This window comes from Palaemon carinicauda, chromosome 19 (assembly GCF_036898095.1).
Source record: "Palaemon carinicauda isolate YSFRI2023 chromosome 19, ASM3689809v2, whole genome shotgun sequence".
NCBI lineage: Eukaryota > Metazoa > Arthropoda > Malacostraca > Decapoda > Palaemonidae > Palaemon > Palaemon carinicauda.
The window spans coordinates 119,391,282-119,410,451 of NC_090743.1; the positions used below are offsets into that span (position 1 = coordinate 119,391,282).

At 42.9% G+C, this 19,170-nt stretch overlaps 2 protein-coding genes across 2 annotated transcripts in view; one reads left to right on the plus strand and one right to left on the minus strand.

Moving 5' to 3' along the window:
* The window catches only part of LOC137658790 (pre-mRNA-splicing factor CWC25 homolog), a 55,160-nt gene extending 50,064 nt beyond the window's left edge, over positions 1–5,096 (minus strand). Inside the window, exon 1 of the mRNA XM_068393823.1 lies at positions 4,968–5,096. Coding sequence (XP_068249924.1) covers positions 4,968–4,985 — 18 coding nt within the window. The 5' untranslated portion in view covers positions 4,986–5,096. The remainder of the gene's footprint in view (positions 1–4,967) is intronic.
* Positions 1–19,170, plus strand: part of LOC137658792 (pre-mRNA-splicing factor CWC25 homolog) — a 585,361-nt gene that overhangs the window by 492,011 nt on the left and 74,180 nt on the right. The gene's annotated exons all lie outside the window — the stretch shown is intronic.

A 19,170-nucleotide genomic window follows, 5' to 3' on the forward strand; every position in this document is an offset into this window, starting at 1 on the left:
ATACGCACTGTCAGACATACCCCCTGAAGGGAAAGGGACCGAAGGTTCCCTGGGAGGAGTTACTGGAATGGGTGGGTTCCCTTTAGGATGTAGCTTTGGGATCCTGAACCCCTCTGCATGTTTCCCTTCTCCCACAATGCGTGGTGGTATGTGCTTGCAAGGAGGGGAATGAGGCGATGGGGACCTTGCCGCTCGCGCGCGTCAGGGCAACACTGGCGCTCGCGCGCGTCAGGGCAACACTGGCGCTCGCGCGCGGCAGGGCAACACTGGCGCTCGCGCGCGGCAGGGCAACACTGGCGCTCGCGCGCGTCAGGGCAACACTGGCGCTCGCGCGCGTCAGGAGAACACTGGCGCTCGCGCGCGTCAGGAGAATACTGCTCGCGCGCGTCAGGAGAATACTGCTCGCGCGCGTCAGGAGAATACTGCTCGCGCGCGTCAGGAGAATACTGCTCGCGCGCGTCAGGAGAATACTGCTCGCGCGCGTCAGGAGAATACTGCTCGCGCGCGTCAGGAGAACACTGGCGCTCGCGCGGGTCAGGAGAACACTGGCGCTCGCGCGCGTCAGGAGAATACTGGCGCTCGCGCGCGTCAGGAGAATACTGGCGCTCGCGCGCGTCAGGAGAATACTGGCGCTCGCGCGGGTCAGGAGAATACTGGCGCTCGCGCGGGTCAGGAGAATACTGGCGCTCGCGCGGGTCAGGAGAATACTGGCGCTCGCGCGGGTCAGGAGAATACTGGCGCTCGCGCGCGTCAGGAGAATACTGGCGCTCGCGCGGGTCAGGAGAATACTGGCGCTCGCGCGCGTCAGGAGAATACTGGCGCTCGCGCGCGTCAGGAGAATACTGGCGCTCGCGCGGGTCAGGAGAATACTGGCGCTCGCGCGCGTCAGGAGAATACTGGCGCTCGCGCGCGTCAGGAGAATACTGGCGCTCGCGCGCGGGAGATTGTTGGCGAGCGTCTGCAGGAGAAAGAGGGAGTGCGTGCGCATCTCTGTGTGTGCGCGCAGGAGAAAGATGGCGTGCAGGTGGGCACAAAACTGGTGAGCGCTGGCGCGCCGGTAAGGGCAACAAGGTTGTTGCCTCACCTACGAACTTGCGTGCAGGAGAGTGATGGCGCGCAGGTTTTGAGTGGTGCGTTGGTTGGCGCGCAAGATGACGCTCAGGAGAGCGCGATGTGGAGCACACATGTTGGCACGTGGGAGAGCGCTATTGCGCAGGAGAACATTGGCGCACAGGTGGGCGCTGGCGCGTAGGAGATCGTGGGCACAGGGCGCATAGGTGCAGGAGAGCGCTGGCGTGCAGGAGAGCGTTGGCGCATGTGGGCGCGCATGGCGCGTAGGAGATCGCTGAGGATCTTGTTGGCGCGTAGGCGCATGTTGACGCGTAAGCGTGTGAGGCTGCTGCCCTTTGCGAGGGCGAGCAAGATGGGTGGTGCGCCGAAGCGTTGGTGCCTGACGAGCTGCTAGTAAGCACTGGTCAGGGGGAGTGGTGCGGAGTATGATGGCACGCAATACCGCACTTTGGTGGAGCCTTATTAGGCCCATACAGGAACGGCGATGGAAGGTCGGCAGGTCTGTTGGATGGATGGTCGAGGTGCCCATTAAAAGGACGACCATCCACCGAAGGAGATCGCAAACGACCTGCAGAGAGGTCCAGGACTGAAGTCACAAGACTGGTTGCAGGTGTAGTGATGGACGATCGGTCTAGAGGTTCCTTTGCGGGGGACTGCATTGAAGACGTTGAACCAAAGAGTGGCAGAGGAGATGGGCGATGATGCATGAGACACCTCTGACACAATAACGTCGACAAGTGTCAGGGGATCTATCTCTGATTGTGACGATGACTGCTTGACAGAATGCGATGAAATCAAGCAAAGCCTCCTTGGAGAGCGAACCCGTGAGCCCCAAGGAGGACCAAATCTGAAACACAGAAGTTAATGACAAGGCCTCCCCCAGGGGGAGAAGTGGTACTGCTTCGCTAGGGGAAGCAACCACATCTTTCGAGACCCGGGGTTGGACAGAAATAAATCGGTCTACGATACTACTCGACGGTCTCTCGTAAATCTTGAGCAGGAGCAATCATACAAATGTACACTATTGAACATAGGATAGTCTCTCCTATTTTCTGTAGCGATCATCCCTTCTGCCAAAATGTAATCCTTTTGCAAATTTTGTCAAAAAATAAAACCTTGCTTCATGCTTGTAATTAACTTGAGAGAAATAATATGACCATTACAATATGGATATATCATAACAAACTTTCATAGCCTTATGTGCCCAGGACTAACTTTCCCGAATCCCCCTAAAAAATGGGGTACATAAATAATGATACCCAAGCCTAGTAACTCCCTTATTTCAAAAACTATCGCATACTTGTATTGATAAAAACTGTTCAGAACATTCTAAATACCCCAGGTAAGTACTTAATTGTTCAGAATGTTCTATATACCCCAAGGTAAGTACTTATCTGTTACACTATAATTTTTGGATGGAAAATCATCAAATTACCTTAGAATTTCCAAGTCGCACGAGCTCTTTCCCCTGAAACACTCTCTCCCTCCTGTAATTCTTAGAATTCACTGTAGATGGCATTTTGATCAAATTCAGCAGTGCTTTAGCAGTAGAACACTGAAATAATTGGAAGCCGCGGTAATCTGAAAGGACCCAAGCGGACCCCACTTGACCAGGGAAATTACCAGAAGGCTTTCCTTGTCAAATCAGAATTGCATACAGTATTTCTAAAATTTAAACAGGTTACAGTAATGGGAGCATCAAGCACGGGTTGGAGATGCCCGTTCTTAGCAGCAGAGACGTGAAGATGGCTACTATAAACTCCAAGAGTGACGATGTTCGACCTAATACAAGTGATTTTTTCATTGACTTGAATAATCCAAAACTGACGAGGGTTATGAACTTCACTCAACAAAGGGAGTTTACGTATTATTTATATACAATAAGACTCCGGGTGATTACAGTATTTCAGCATTTGTTCTAAGCGTATTGATGGTGACATGCGTTATGTTTACTAAGAAAATAAACTCAACCCCAGGTCTTTTAGGTAGTTTAATTAGTTCATGCCGAATGAAAATTGCCAAGAAATGTGGAAATTATTTCCTTGAAAGATCCAAACTATTTCGTGAAGATGTTTTTGTTATATTAGCTTGCTTTGCATATCGTGTACCGCAGAATACAAGCCCGACTATTTCATTCCCCCCTCCCCCCCACACACAAAAAAAGTTGTCCCTTCAAAAGATGATGATGCAACCAAAACTTCCAAATATTCTGACTTCTGTGACACCAAGTAATGTAAGTACGTACCGCTACATTTTTTCTGTTAACTGTATTATGGGGTCAATTTGGTTCATTGGAACAAGTGTAAACTTGCTTATTACTTATAAAATATATTTCTTTTACGAAATATGATTGTGTTACCTTGCCAGGAGTGAAGCTGGCTGGAAAGCAAAGATAGGATAAAGCTAAGAATAAGGTGATCTAAGGGGACTTATAGGTTAGGTTGGGTGGGAAAATTTAGGTTAAGTTGTATTATTGTTGAAAGTGTTTTGCCGCACAACGGACACGGCTACGAAAAACTAGAATGTGTGAAGGGAATCAACATATTCCCATCTTCTGTGTGCAGGAGGTCCGGTAAATATGATACACAACTTTAATTTTTAGCCAAATATATGAACCATATATTTTTCCTACTCGCTACCGTCTGTTTTATGCATTTCTAACCATAATTACTGGGTCAATAAAGACAATTATGGAGGACCCCAGTGGGAAACCGGGGTTCTAAGTGGGGAATGATAAAAATGAGTGATCTGCAGCAATAATAATGGTCAGAAATGCAAAATAAACACAAGATAACCATTAGAAAAATATATGGTCTATGTAAGTGACTGAAAATTAAAGTATCATCATCTATGATTCACTAAACATCCTTCTAATGGTTTTTGCTATGCCGTGGCTCACTTCACTTGCAAATAAACAATCTCACTACTTCTATGTTCTGGCAAGAGGTACATGTTGACCTGCACTCGTGAGCCACATGGGTCATTATTTTGGGATTATTTTTTACTTTTACATGAGTAACATTAGCTATACACTCTTCGGAGAGAGTTTTCATCATGATCAATTGCCAACATATATGGAATTACACTAGATTTTGAAATAGATTATACTTCCCTAAGTTCCCTCTTGGAGACGTCTATATGATGGTCGTGAAGCTCAAACTGGAGGGGAGGGTGGAAAGAAAAAGGGCTATTGTAGAACAGCACCCAGGAACTTGTGCATAAATTTTTGGAGGCATGCAATTAGTTAAAAAGGCCAGGTAATGATTACGTCATAAATAAAAAAAGAAAAAAAAAAAAGAATAGCTCGCAAAAGCGAATGCAAGAAAGGCATGAGCAATAACTCGCCATCATTCTCCCAAATGTAAACAAACATGAACTTAGAGTGAGAGATGAACTTCACATTTTAATCATCAGGTAGGCGTGTTATTATACTCCAGCCACTTTTAAACATAGAGAAAAATACCAAACTAGCTAGCAATTGTCAATTTCTTATAGCAAATTTCAGTTTCACTAATAATTAAAGTATATACATTAACCGGAGGCTTTGGCGTCAATATGCATAGGCTCCCAAAAAACCAAAGTCCTAACAATCCTTAGGGGTGCCGTGTTCACCTGATCCCTCATATGGATAGGACCTGAGAGGCCTTGATAGCACGTGTAATGACTGTTGTAATATGTTGCTTTGGTTGGGTTGCCCTTGGTCCCTTCAATGAAATTAATTACCATAATGCAAAAAAGTTAAACGAACCCTGACATAAGCCTGAAGCCCTACTTAGGCAAAGGAAGAAAACGTCGAGTCTACGTATATGGTTCGGCTAGTTATATAACAAATGTTAAGTCCACCATACATACTGTGTATTGTCCGCGTAAAATTAATATAAGATGCAAATACTTACTAAATCGCCTCCGCCCATGACTACAAAGGTATTTTCACGAGGTTCCGGGAGGACTAGGATTGGTTTTGTTTTGTTTTGAAGCAGAGTCCTGCATACAGCCTGGGACCAGCGTTCTCATTGGTTGGCGATACATGACGTTTCGTGACGTCATAGTTGTGTCACAATACTGAAGGTCGAAACCAAAGACTGGTCGAAACTATTATATTTTCTTCCGCTATGAAAAAAATGGCCTTTGTGAAATAACATGAATTTATTCCTGTCCGTATATTTAAAATGGAAAATTAGAATTATTTATATAATGTACGAATTTTCTCTTACCTGTGCAGAGCACTGCAACCTTTATTAGATAATTTTAGAGTCGTTAGAAAGATTTTTTATACATTTATCTATTGGTCTCAAATTGTCGACAAAAAAATCAGTTAATTTTAGATGTCCATTGAACCGTTTGCCTAATAAAAGTAATAACGTTTGGTAAATTATTATCCTTATGCTTCTCGATGTGCCCTTCCCATCCCGTCTAGTTTTTTTTTTTTTTTCATTGAAGGTGCCAAGTAACCCTTCTTTCTTATTTCTCACCGCCCCCTTACTTATGGATACTAATAACTAATATCTAATATATTTTATTATTCTAAAAGATTAATAATACTTTACAGCATGGTACGAACAGTGATCATTCTAGGCAATAGTAATATTTTACAGAATTGCACGAATAATTATCACGGACTGGTCAGACAGTACCACATTTGGTCCTTCTATCTGGTTACGATTCACTTTTCCTTTGCTTTCACATACACCAAATAGTCTGGCCTATTTTTTTACATATTCTCCTACGTACTCATATACCCAACAACACTGAAATTACCAAACAATTAATCTTCTCACAAGGGGTTAACTACTACTTACTTTTACGGGTTTATTTCTCGCCCTCCATCAAACACTAAAGGTCTGTTCAGGCGGGCCTTGGTGTGTGAAATAATAATTTCTTTCCAGTTAATATATTGCTCTGTATCGTTATCAGTTATTTCGCTAGCATTTGTATTCAGGCTTAATAGTTTTCAGGTCACTATTATAACACTTTCTAAAAAGATAAGTCTTCAGGTTTTTCTTGAAAGCTGCCACATTATTGTTATTCTTGACATCGAGTGGAAGGTCGTTAAAGAGTCTCGGTGCAGCATAACTGAACGTTCTTCCTACTATTGCATGATTCACACTAATTTTGAATAGTCTATGTGGGTCATCGGCATGTCTAACTCTTACAGCGGCGCTGGTAGCTTCAGGGTAGGGGACCAAGCAATCACGAAGATATTTAGGCTTATCACTTGTAAGTGCTTTGTGAGTCAACAAGCAAATTTTAAATTCAATTCTAGCCTTAACAGGTAACCAATGTAGATCGATCAGTGCAGGAGTTATTCTTTCCCGAAATTTAATGCCTTTTATCAGTCTAGCCGCCCGGTTTTGCACATTTTGAAGCTTTCTTAGTAGAGTATTGGGCAATTTGTAGTACAGAGAATTGCAATAAGCAAGCCTTGATATTACATGACTCATCACTAAAATTTTTGTACTGCCCTCTGTTAAATATTTTCTAATAAATGCTATGTTTCTCAGGTGATAGTTATACACTTTCACTGTGTTCACAATTTGGTCCTTCATTGACAAATTACAGTCTATCAGTACACCCAAATTTTTCACAACAGGCACAATCCCAACATCAGCATCACCAATTTTTATACTTTGAATTAACTGGTAATTCTTCAAAGCCACCTTTGTGCCAAAGAACATACATTCTGTTTTATCATCATTTAATTTGAGCTTTTTCCTCTGCATCCATGTTTTTATTTCAGTCATTATCTCATCAATTTTCTTCTCTGTATCTTGTGTTGTTGAAATTGAGAGGTAAAACTGAGTATCATCTGCATATAGTTTAAAACCCACTTTTTGTTTTTTCAAGATGTGTGATAGCTCGATAGTATATATGTTAAACAAGATAGGGCCCAGGACACTACCCTGTGTAAGAATTCTCTCATTGGATTGGTTTCCAGAAACTTCTACAATAGTCTTACTGTTCACTAAGTAACTTCACAAAAATTTCAGTGCTTCCTCAGTCACTCCAATAGACTTTAAGTCGTCAAGTAAGTACTCGTGCACAACAGTGTCAAAAGCAGCACTAAGATCTAACATAATTAAAATTCCACACTTTCCCCCATCAAGAAGACCTATCATATCATTCATTATTGAGCACAAAGTAGTTTCTGTAGAATGATTAGCTCTATAGGCCGATTGATTTTCCGGGAATACCTCTAACTCATCAATATGCGCCCATAATTGCTCACTTATGACTTTTTCAATAAGCTTTGACATGTAGGATAAATTTGAAATGGGCCTATATGAATTTAGCTCGTTTACATCACCTTTCCCTTTGTAAATTGGTTTGATCAACGCAGTTTTTTCACAGCTAGGAAAACAGGATTGTGATATACTTAGGTTAATTATGTTCAGGTAAATATTATATACAACTTGCTTGTTTGGAGCTTCACTTATTGAACTGTTTGGGAAAGGGTCGTTTCCACAATATGTATTCTTCATCTCTCTCATAACCTTTAAAAAATCGCGCATATTTATTTCCTTAAATTTTATTAACTTCTTACCCTCTTTCACTGGCATAACTGACTGTCCTTCCAAGTGATTTTGGGGGAAACCTCTAAAAATTTTATCTTTTCATTGAAGAATATAGCAAATTTCTCTGCACAAACATTATCAGGCAAGACATGTTTTTTCTTTAATCCCATCAAATCATCAAGGTTTTTGTGAAAGTCCCCCATGTTATTAGTTTTTTACTTTCGCCGTTGTAGAATTTTCTTTTTGTTTTTTTTTTCTAACAGGATGTTATAGTCATTTCTGGCCTTATTATATAAATTTCTGGCTTGTGATGATTTGGCTCTTTTCCATCTACCTTCCATCTTACGTCTATGTCTTTTTGCCTTTAATAGCTCACTATTATACCATCTAACATTTTCGCGTACAACTATTTGTTTGCTCTTTATGGGACACATGGTATCGTACATTTTTCCAAAATTTTCATTATATTTCTTGGTATAACACCCAACACATTCTCTATCTACCATATGTTCACATTGTATGTTCTCACAAGACATTTGCGCTACACTAGCTTCAATAAAATTCTCAGCATCAAAATGTTCCCGTTCCCTATATGTGATCCATTTTTTCAATATTCTGATGCAGTAGCCTATATATTAACATCAAAAGTGATGAGTTTACTGTATGTGTTTTTGAGATCTCAAAGTCTGGTTCCACTTCTAACTAGGGTTGTAGCGTAGCAAGTAATAATAATAATAATAATAATAATAATAATAATAATAATAATAATAATAATAATAATAATAATAATATTTAACAGCATGGTACGCATAGTTATCATTCTAGGCAATAGATGGCACTATATACGTTATTTCGCGAAGTCAATCTTCTTCCTTTATGAAACTTCAAGTCATCAGCTGTTGTAGCGGGACGTTCGGTTTGTCGTAACGACTCTGACAAGTTTTAACGAGTTTTTACCTTTTAAAGTTCACTATGAGGTGGGTGTATTTAGGCATATTTATCGTTTCGTTCGCCCTAACCGATGGAGCATTGTTCAGCTGGCTGTTCAAGAGTGCTAAAAGTGATAATGATCAAAATGAAAGTGCTAAAAAGTCTGGCGATCCCAGCTTAGGGTCCCGTGAAACTTCCCATGATGAAGGTAGGTATTCTCATTTTTTAATTATATTCTTATGGAATCTATAACCTTATGATATCCCGAACTGTAGAGTATTCTGGCCTGTTTATCATAATATAGAATACGCCTAGCAATGGTTATTGTCGTACATAATAGTTTAACCTAACCTTGTTGCTGCCTGGAGGTAGGCTACCGGCTGCCTATCTACGGTATAACATTTTGGTTATTTTTTGAACCTTAAAACTACCGTTGACAAAGTGAAATATTGATACTTTCAAGGTTATTCCATTCAGCGTCTTCGGTTCCCGGTGTGCACGGTCTCGTCAGAATTGGGTCAACTGACCAAACTTTCGCGAATGAAGAGATAATTTATTTATAATTATATCTATAATGATGATTTATCCAAAAGCTTGAATTAGGGTATGTTATGATTCTCTCCCAGAACAATATTCACGTTCTTTGTATCGGACCATATTAAGCATTTTTGCTGCAACTCGCTAATAAAATCTGAAATTCTCATAAGAAACTTGATGTTTTAAAGATTAAATAAATGGTTTGTCTTGGAATTATTTTGAGAAATGAAATATCTATTGAAGGGCAATGAAAAAGTATTAATAGTTTAAAACATAACTCACATATTAAAATGGCCCTGCCTTATGTACAGAATATGAATCCATAGCGAGTTCCCAAAAGTATTTTGTTAAATCGTATAAATTTTGCAATTATTTAATGATTGTCACTAAATCTCTCTTGCAGATGTGGGCACAGGTGTTTTGTCGGTAAATGTTCCGTTTGAAGCTAGACTGGCCGATGAAAAGTTTCTGATGGAGGCAGCAGAATACACGTCGTTACAATTGTCAGAACTTGACAAGTGTCACCACAGAGTAAGATTATGGCGTGGTTTATTCCTCAAGGGGACTAGCCGGCTAATGCCGGTTTATAATGATAGGACTTTGACATTCATACCACTTAATAAGGTGACTTAGGACATCTCCAAACTCTATAGGAGTTCTGCTTACGACCCTCAGTTTTTCAACGCCAGGGTGATTTATCCCTTGATAATTATAACTAAGATCTGGGATTACTACCCTATATGGACCTGATATAGTCCTCCAATATGAAGATTTTTTTTTTTCTTAAAATAATTTTTTTTTTTTTGCCAGATATGAATTTTTTCATTATGGTAAAAATATAAACCCCTAAAAATGCAGTAGGTAGTAGGTTGGCCAGGGCACCAGCCACCCATTGAGATACTACCACTAAAGAGTTAGGGCATCTTTTGACTGGCTAGACAGTACTACACAAGATCCCTCTCTCTGGTTACGGTTCGTTTTCCCTTGCTTACACATACACCGAATATTCTGGCCTATTCTTTACAGATTCTCCTCTGTCCTCATACACCTGACAACACTGAGATTACCAAACAATTCTTCTTCACCCAAGGGGTTACTGCACTGTAATTGTTCAGTGGCCACTTTCCTCTTGGCAAGGGTAGAAGAGACTTTAGCTATGGTTAACAGCTCTTCTAGGAGAAGGACACTCCAAAATCAAACCATTGTTCTCTAGTCTTAGGTAGTGCCATAGCCTCTGTACCATGGTCTTCCACTTTCTTGAGTTAGAGTTCTCTTGTTTGAGGGTACACTGGGGCATACTATTCTATCTAATTTCTCTTCCTCTTGTTTTGTTAAAATCTATATACAGTAGTTTATATAGGAGATATTTATTTTAATGATGTTATTCTTCTTAAAATATTTTATTTTTCACTTTTTCCTTTCCTCACTGGGCTATTTTCCCTGTTGGAGCCCCTGGGCTTATAGCATTGTGCTTTTCCAATTAGGGTTGCAGCTTAGCATGTAATAATAATATTAATAATGTCAATAATAATAATAATAATGGGAAACAAATGAAACCAAAATTTGGAAAAAAGGGCTTAATTTCATTGTTTTATAATGTATTTCCAAGTAACATACCAATTTTCAATGCTATATCTTTAAAACTAAGGGAGACTGTTGAATTTGATAGTTAATAAGTAGAGTTTTGAGATATGGGCGTTCAAAGTTTTTCTTTGTATTTCTACAGACAATATTAATGAATCCTGATTATTATGAATTTTATGTCCCTTTTTGGATATTGATAAACAAATAGTTATTTATCATATTTTACTCATAAATGAAGATCCTTTAGCTCAATATCTTGCTTCTTTTGGCTCGTGTCCTACAAGGCTGTCGTTTCTCCATCCACACAATCTCTCTCTCTCTCTCTCTCTCTCTCTCTCTCTCTCTCTCTCTCTCTCTCTCTCTCTCTCTCTCTCTCTCTCTCTCTCTGCACTACCAATATTACCCTCTTCTGAACTCTTAATAGAGTATATTTTCTTCTTCCTTATGTTAGCAAGATGTTGAAATTCTTTTCCTCTCTGAAATGATAAAATCCAGTAGAAATACTACATTTTCTTGTGGGGAACAATGTTTATTGGTTTATAGAGTTACTTTTACTAATTAGCCTGTAACTATGAGAGTAAGGGGAATTTTGACAAAACATTTCGTATACGCATTCTCCGTTGCCATGCGAAGCTCAGTGAATTTTTTTTCAGGAATTTGTGTTTTTTTTCCTATACCCCCATCTATTGGCATTCTGGCTGAGCTCCTTAAAGATTTAAAGGATGGTTATAAATTTCAATAAGAAATCCTGGCTAAGTATTCATAAATGGTTTCACCAAAATTTGTACTTGAGTGTGAAGTGATTAAAGCCTTTTACAATCTTGATTTGTTCCGTAACTGGAATACAAACCTACGCTATTTATTTAAGGGTATTACTTTCGGTGAAGCAGAGATGTCGACCCATTAAAATTTACCGAGGGTTAAGTACCCATACTGCCAGTTAGCGGGGGTAGGGGGGATAGCTTCTGCAGCCATGCGCACCTGCCCTGGACTCGATGGCCGGCCCTGCGGAACCTTCATGTCGACCGTGGAAACAGATCGCCACACTCTTTGTCACGCCTGTAGTGGTCAATGGTGTGATAGTGGTAATCAGTGTATTGAGTGTCTGGAGTGGTCTGCCTCCCAGTGGGAGAGGTTTTGGCGATGACGGGAGAAGTAGTCTAAGTGGGATATTTCTCCTTCGAAGGGGATAAAACCCAAGGCGCTTCCCATAGCGAAGCGGACCCACCTCTCCCCCCGGGTGAGGCCTTGTCTATATCTTCTGTTTTGCAGGTATGGTCATCCTTGGGGCTTCCTGGTCCGCCCTCAGGGAATCCTTACTGCAGCTCATTCTCTGGGGTGCAAGTGTGCAGCTGTCGTCGTCGACTTCAGAGGTGGACCCTCTTGAGCTCGTCGACGTCGTGGTGTCAGAAGTGTTTTCTAGGGCTTCTGCCGACACGCTTGCCCCTCTAGACAATCCAGCTGTTGCTGCCGACTTAGTTTACTCCGTTCCTGATCATCCTTCGAGGGGGAAACTTAGTCCTACGTCTGTCTCTTCTGCGAGTGTTTCTCCACCTCGGGAGTTCTCTCTTAGAGACTCCTCTTCGAAGGACTGCTGCTGCTCATGGTCAGCTTACTGATCCAACGGCCCCTAGAGGGCGTCTCCATCGCAGAGCTCGCCCTCAGCTATGCCTTACAGCAGGCCATCCTTCATTATCGGTGATAAGGCCCCCCTTCGTCTCGTCAGCCTCGTCATCGCAGCCGTTCCCCGCAGAGGAGTCTCCGCTTCTGTCCTCTCCTGGCCCTCGACCTTTGCCCATTCCTGGACCTTCTTCCGACGACGCTGCTACTAGTCCTCGGACTTCGGTCCTGGACTCTTCTGTAGATCGTTCGCGATCTCCATCAGTGGATATTCGCCCTTCCAAAGGGAACATCCCTGTTCCTGTTCTTCCTACTAACAGACTGGCCATCACCGTTCCGGCTCTACCAACAAGCTTCTCCCACCTCCTCGTGTCTAACAGATGAGGTATTTTGAGATTTTGGACGAACCTCGTCCAGCTCTTCCTCTCCATCACTCCTTGGAAGAGTTCACCAAGAGAGTCCCTCTAGAGAGAGACTTCAACTGACAGGTCTCTTTCTAGGCAACTGAGATCCTTAACCAGGAGAAGGTCACGAAGTACGCCATGTAGGCTACTTCGTGGCTTGATGTCTGATTAGGGACCTTGAGAATCCTAGTACGGACTGAGGATTTCTCCAAGGAACGTACTGTACCAAGAAAGCAATAGACTTAACTGCTCTCAGGCACTCGCACAATCGAGTTTCTCGCCCACTAAGTTTCGAACTTGTGGGCGAATACCATCCTGAAACGTCGAGACATGGTTCTGAGAGATTCAACTAACAAGTCCCAAATGCTGCGATCGCTAGGCTCTAGTATTCCTCTCTAGAGGTAGCCCATCTATTCGAGCCAGCCTAAGGACGTGGAACATGCTGCTGAGAGATGGAGGAAGTCCCATCAGGATTCCCTCCTCCATAGGGCTTTGACATTCAAGTCCTATAAACCACCAGCTCCTCAGCAAACCCGTCCAGCCAAGACCACGAAGAACAAGACAGCAGCGAAGATCATGGTGTCTAAGAAGCCCTTTCTGCCAAGGAAGGGAAAGGCATTAAGTCCTTCAGGGAAGGAAAATATCCCAGAGGAAACGGCCAAGGCCGCAAACGCTAGGATAGGCACTCCCCCTGCTTGTCCACCAGTAGGGGGATGCCTACAAGGTTGCTCGGACAAGTGGAAGCAACTCGGAGCTGAACCCTGGACAATCTCTGGGATTTGTCTAGGGTATTGTGTCCCGTTCATAACATCTCTCCCTCCCCTGACCAGGAATCCAGTGTCAATAGACTCCTTTGCGATGGGATCAGCAAAGGGGCTGGCCCTTTGGGCAGAAGTCCAAACCCTGTTGGAGAAGGGCACTCTCCAGGAGGTCCTCGATGGGTCCCCAAGATTCTTCAGTCGACTCTTTCTTGTGAAAAGGGCGTCTGGAGGCTGCAGACCAGTCATCGACCTCTCAGCTTTCAACAAGTTTGTCAAACAAACTCCGTTCAGCGTAGAGACAGCAGCCACAGTCAGACTAGCGGCAAGACCACAGGACTTAATGTGCACACTGGACCTAAAGGACGCGTACTTCCAGATCACAATCCATCCGTATTCAAGAAAGTACTTAAGGTTCACCCTAGACAACAGGAAATACCAGTTCAAGGTGCTGTGCTTCAGTCTTTCCACAGCACCTCAAGTCTTCACCAGTGCTTTTGCCCTAATGTCATCTTGGGCACACAAGATTGGCATCGGTCTCCTTCGTTATCTGGATGACTGGCTAATCCTAGCAGACTCTGTCAACCCTTCTTCAACGTCGAGACAAACTTGTGAGGGTTTGCCAAGATCTGGGGATCATGGTAAACCTCGAAGTCCTCCCTGCTTCCTATGCAGAGACTGATATACCTAGGCATGATCATAGACACCAATCTCCACAAAGCCTTCCCATCAGACGACTGGATAACAAGGCTGAGAAAGGTCTTAAGACCCTTTCTCAAACAAGAAGAATTTCCAGCCCAGGCGTGGTTACGTCTCCTTGGTCACCTTTCATCGCTGGCCCGTCTAGTTTCCAACGGTTGCCTCAGGATGAGATCTCTTCAGTGGCAACTCAAGTCCAAGTGGAATCAGGCTCTCGATTTCCCAGACATTTGGATCCCCATGGGATCAGCGGGATAGACGGACCTCGAATGGTGGGTGGCAGACGAGAACCTACCAAAGGGAGTGGATCTTCTCATCCTCCCCCTAGATTTGATGCTGTTTTCAGATGCTTCAAAAAAAGGGTGGGGGACCAACGTGCTGCACCACACAACCTCAGGCGTCAGGTCAGATTCAGAAGAGTACCTCCATATAAAACTCCTAGCAGGCCAGTCAGTGGTGGTGATGAGCGACAACACCACAGTAGTGGCTTACCTCAACAAGCAAGGAGGTACTTTTTTGCAGCCCCTATCCCATCTAGCAGTAGAGATACTGAGATAGGTTGAGATTTACTCAATGCCACTATCGGCACGCTTCATTCCGGGCAAGAGGAATGTGCTCGCCGACAACCTGTACAGAGCATCTCAGATGGTGAGTACCGTGTGATCTTTGGATCATCTAGTAGCCAACAAAGTCCTGACTTTGTGGGGTTCTTCCACAGTGGACCTCCTCGCAACGGCCCTGAACTTCAGGCTCCCATTTTACTGCTCCCCAGTCCCAGACCCCAAGGTTCTCTGGCAAGATGCATTCCAACAACGGTGGGACAACATCGACTTTTAAATATTAAACTTAGCTGGTGAATATATAATAGCTGACGTCTCCGACGGCTCGACAGATTCCAAAAACTCGCGAGCGATCGCCGTGAAGGTTGCGGGTGTGACCACCAGCGCCGACTATCGGCCAGATACCGCATATACTTGTCAACATCTCCAGTTCTTCTCTGTCGGTCTTGTCGACAAGTTGGTTCCGCTCGCTTTATGACCTCGAGTTTTCTACCGAATTGGTGAAGTACTTGGTTTTGGTTTTATTGCTTTCGCCGTGTTGGATTATTCAATACTATCTTCAAAAGAAATGCTTTTGAAAGGAGAGGAAAAGTGTTTTGCCCTTGCTTTTTTTTTAATCTCTGGTTTTTCCATAGAGAAAAGATGGCCGACCCTTCCCTCAGTGTACGGAAGTGTGTTTAAGGCTTTTAGTAATTATTTTATCACTTTATAGATTATTGTTGATATTTATAGATTTTCCTCTATATATTTTTTATCTCACCCGCCTTTATTAGGCCTCTTCGATTAGCTTTCCATTTATACTAAACATCAAGATAAATTTTATGTTTTGTTTATATGCGGCCTTTACCTATTCCTTGTAGGCGGTCCTAACTTGGAAAACGAAGTTAAACAACGTTGAGCCCATTCAACTTTTATTTTTGTTAAGTTTAAATCAATTGCTCTGTAAGGGTTATGAGATTAATATTTTTTAGAAAATATTTTAAGAAATATATTCTTTGAATAGTCTTCGTGCTGTTTTTTCAAAGATGAACTAACGTTTGGTTTTTTTATGCGACGCAGTTTGCGCTCTATCGTTACGATAGAGAAAGAGAGAATCACGGTTTCACTTTGCAGAAAGAGTAAATCGATTTTGACGTTTTGTTCATTCTTCTTTCAAACTGAAGTGTTTTAGATACTAATTTAAAGGAACTTGTTAATTTTCAATTTCTTAGTCCTTTCAGTTTTTTCCTTTGGTCAAATAACCTGTTATTGACGAGAAGGGTGAGTGGGCCATTCTCTTGTGTGTGACAAGAGAGAGAGAGAGAGAGAGAGACGGAGAGAGAGAGAGAAAGAGAGAACGATCCGATCTTTATTCTCGTCCCAAGTCTCTGTACAAGGAGTTTGGGAGCGAGTAACGTTGTTCTCGATTCAGTTTTTTACTCACGTCCCAAGTCTCTGTACGGAGAGAGAGGATAAAACGTTTTAGTTTTTATTCTCGTCCCAAGGCACTGTACGGTGAGAGATTGAAAACGTAGTCCTTAGTGAACTAGTGTTTAGTCTCCTCCCCAGTCACTGATCTTTTTAACTTTATATATTTCCGTTTTATTCGATATATATGTATATGTTTATTGATTTTTGCATGTGTGTTTCATTTTGTACTAATGTGCTTACATTATACGACTCATTTCGCAATTCTAACCTTTTGATGTAAGGGAGAATTGCGTGCTTCAGGTAGAAATCAGTTTTATTCATGTCTAATGTGAAATTATTGAAAAATACGATATCAGTGAAGTAAGTGCAAAAAAAAAACATGTTCTGTGTTACGGAGGGTTCGTTTGTTCGTGCTTGTCACTTTCCTAGTCCGAGACCTCTTTCAGGCTCCCCTGCACCAGGGAGAAGGAATGTCGTAGGACCTAAGGGAGTGAGGAGTGTAAACCAACGAACAGACGTTCCCTCAAAGGTATCAGATGTTGCTCGGCAAGCACGTCCTTGCCATAAGACAGGAGAGACGAAGTTTCTCCTCGTCTTCCGATGATTCGTGTCTTTAAAAGCCTGGGCGTATAGTTTCGAGACGGTTGAAATGTTTATTAGTTCCTTCAGAACAAGTTCAACGTCCTAGCTGTAGTCATAATAAGAGTCCCGTTCATAGCGATGACGTTCATGTACAGACGTTTCTGCCACAGACTCGACGTGACGTTGAACGGTGGACGCCGTGGACACAACGTGACGTCGAGTGTCAGTCACCGTAGTCTCGATATAGCATCGATCAGCAGTCACTGCTGTTTACTACGTGACGTTTGAACGTCAGCCACTGCAGTCACAGGTTGATCCGAAGTTAGATATGCTGTTAAAGCTTTCTTCTTCAATAGAAGCTTTCGATCCTGTTCCTGTGCGAAAGGATCCTTTGCTTTTTGTACGTCACGGTTCTGGGATACGTGATTCGGGTCTTCAACCTTCTAGACGAGCTTTGTTACGCCACGCTGACGTTATCTCTAGTGACAGCTTTGCTGTTAAGCGAGATGCGGAGCATAAATCTCGATGTAACTTTGATCGCTTTGAACGTCAACCACCGCAGTCACAGCGTGACGTTGAGATGCAGAACTTGACGTTGAGCGGTGGACGCCGTAGACATGACGTGACGTCGAGGGTCAGTCATCGTAGTCACGATATAGCATCGAACAGCAGTCACCGCTGTTACTACGGGACGTTTGAACGTCAGTTACTTCTGTCACGACGTGTAGTAGAATAACATTCTCTGCAGTCACAACGTGACATCGGCCCTCCAACTTTAACTTCTGTTCATATACAAGTGGATGTAGCCTGTCAGGCTTTTCCTTCACGTCATTCTGAATATAAATCTCCTTCTCGCAAGACTTTAGTTTTATCAGATGATGTGCCTTCTGAAGAAGTTGATGACCCCCTTTCAACTAATGTACCTTTGGGGAGTCATTCAGAAGAGGAGTAACCTAGGGTGGTCCAACATTCCCTTGTATTTTATTTATGAATTTCTTTAGTGAAATTTTGTCCTAGACTTTCTTCGACGCCTGCTTTTACGAAGTCAGTTCTCTCTTGTTCTTCCAAGAGGACCATGCTCTTACTGGGAGACTGGTTGGAATCCAGGAGAAGTTTAGGAAAGTCTGCTTTTGCTTTTCCTCCTTCTTAATTAGCTTCTCGCTCGGGCATCTGGTGTGACACAGGAGAAGCTCGAGGAGAAGTTCTCGGCTTGGGAGTACCTGCCTCTGCCCAGGGAGACTTCTTAAGCCTTGTGGACTCTCCTTGTCGTCTAGCCATGAGACGCTCCAAGATTTTATGGTCGGCTTCAGAGCTAGACCATCTCCTGTTAGGAGTTTTTTCGAGCGTTTGAAGTTTTTATTTGTTGGATTGGTCCCTGGGAGCCTTAAGTAAGAAGGTCTCTCCAGCTGTCAATGTATTGCTGTACAATTATGTCATGCATGAACAAGGCTATCAGGGATGGTTCCAATGATCTGACAGCCACGTTCACTGCAGGAACAAGGCTATCAGGGATGGCTCCAATGATCTGGCAGCCACGTTCACTGCAGGAGTACTTAAGATGTAAGTGCGCTCAATGTGTTCATTGTCAAGACAAACTTCACGATGAAGACTACCAAATCTGTCTTGGCAGCAGTAAGGGAAGGCGACTGGATGGTCTCTCTCGACCTTCAGGATGCATACTTCCACATCCCGATTCATCCAAACTTTCAACAACATCTGAGGTTTGTGGACGGGAAAGTAATGTACCAATTTCGAGCACTGTACTTCGGCCTCATTCCTGCTGCTCTTGTTTTTACAAGGCCCTTGCAAAATGTAGCAAGCTTTCTACATTTTTTGAGGATTCAGAGCCTCCCTTTATTTTGCCGACTGGCTAATCAGGGCGTCGTCATTATATCGCTGTCTGGAGAGCCTCTAATGGACATTAGACCTAACCAAGGAGCTAGGTCTCATAGTGAACGTAGAGAAGTCGTAACTTACAGTACCCCATCCCAGACTATTCTTTATTTGGGAATGGAGATACAGTGTCTGATTTTTCGGGCCTTTTCGTCTCCCACAAGAATGGAACAAGCTCTGTTAAAAGTCCTTCACTTGCAAGAGAAAAACAGTTGCTCTGTAAGAGTTTGAACTAGCCTCGTGGGAACTCTTTCATCGCTGGAGTAGTTTATCTCTCTGGGGAGACTCAACCTATGCCCTCTCCAATTTCACCTAAACCATTGGAACAAGGAGAAGGGCTTAGAGAGTATCTCTTTCCCAATCTCCAACTCAGTCTAGACATGTCTGACTTGGTGGGACAGCAACATCGGACTTCGAGAAGGTCTTTCTCTTGCGATCAAGAACCCAAACCATGTGTTGTATTCAGATGCATCGGATTTGGGTTAGGGAGCTCCACTGGACAGTCTGGAATGCTCGGGTCTTTGATCCACGGATCAGAAGGAACTCCATTTAAGGCAAGTAACATCTCTCCTTTGGCGAGATTTGTGCAAGGAAAAATGAATGTCTTGGC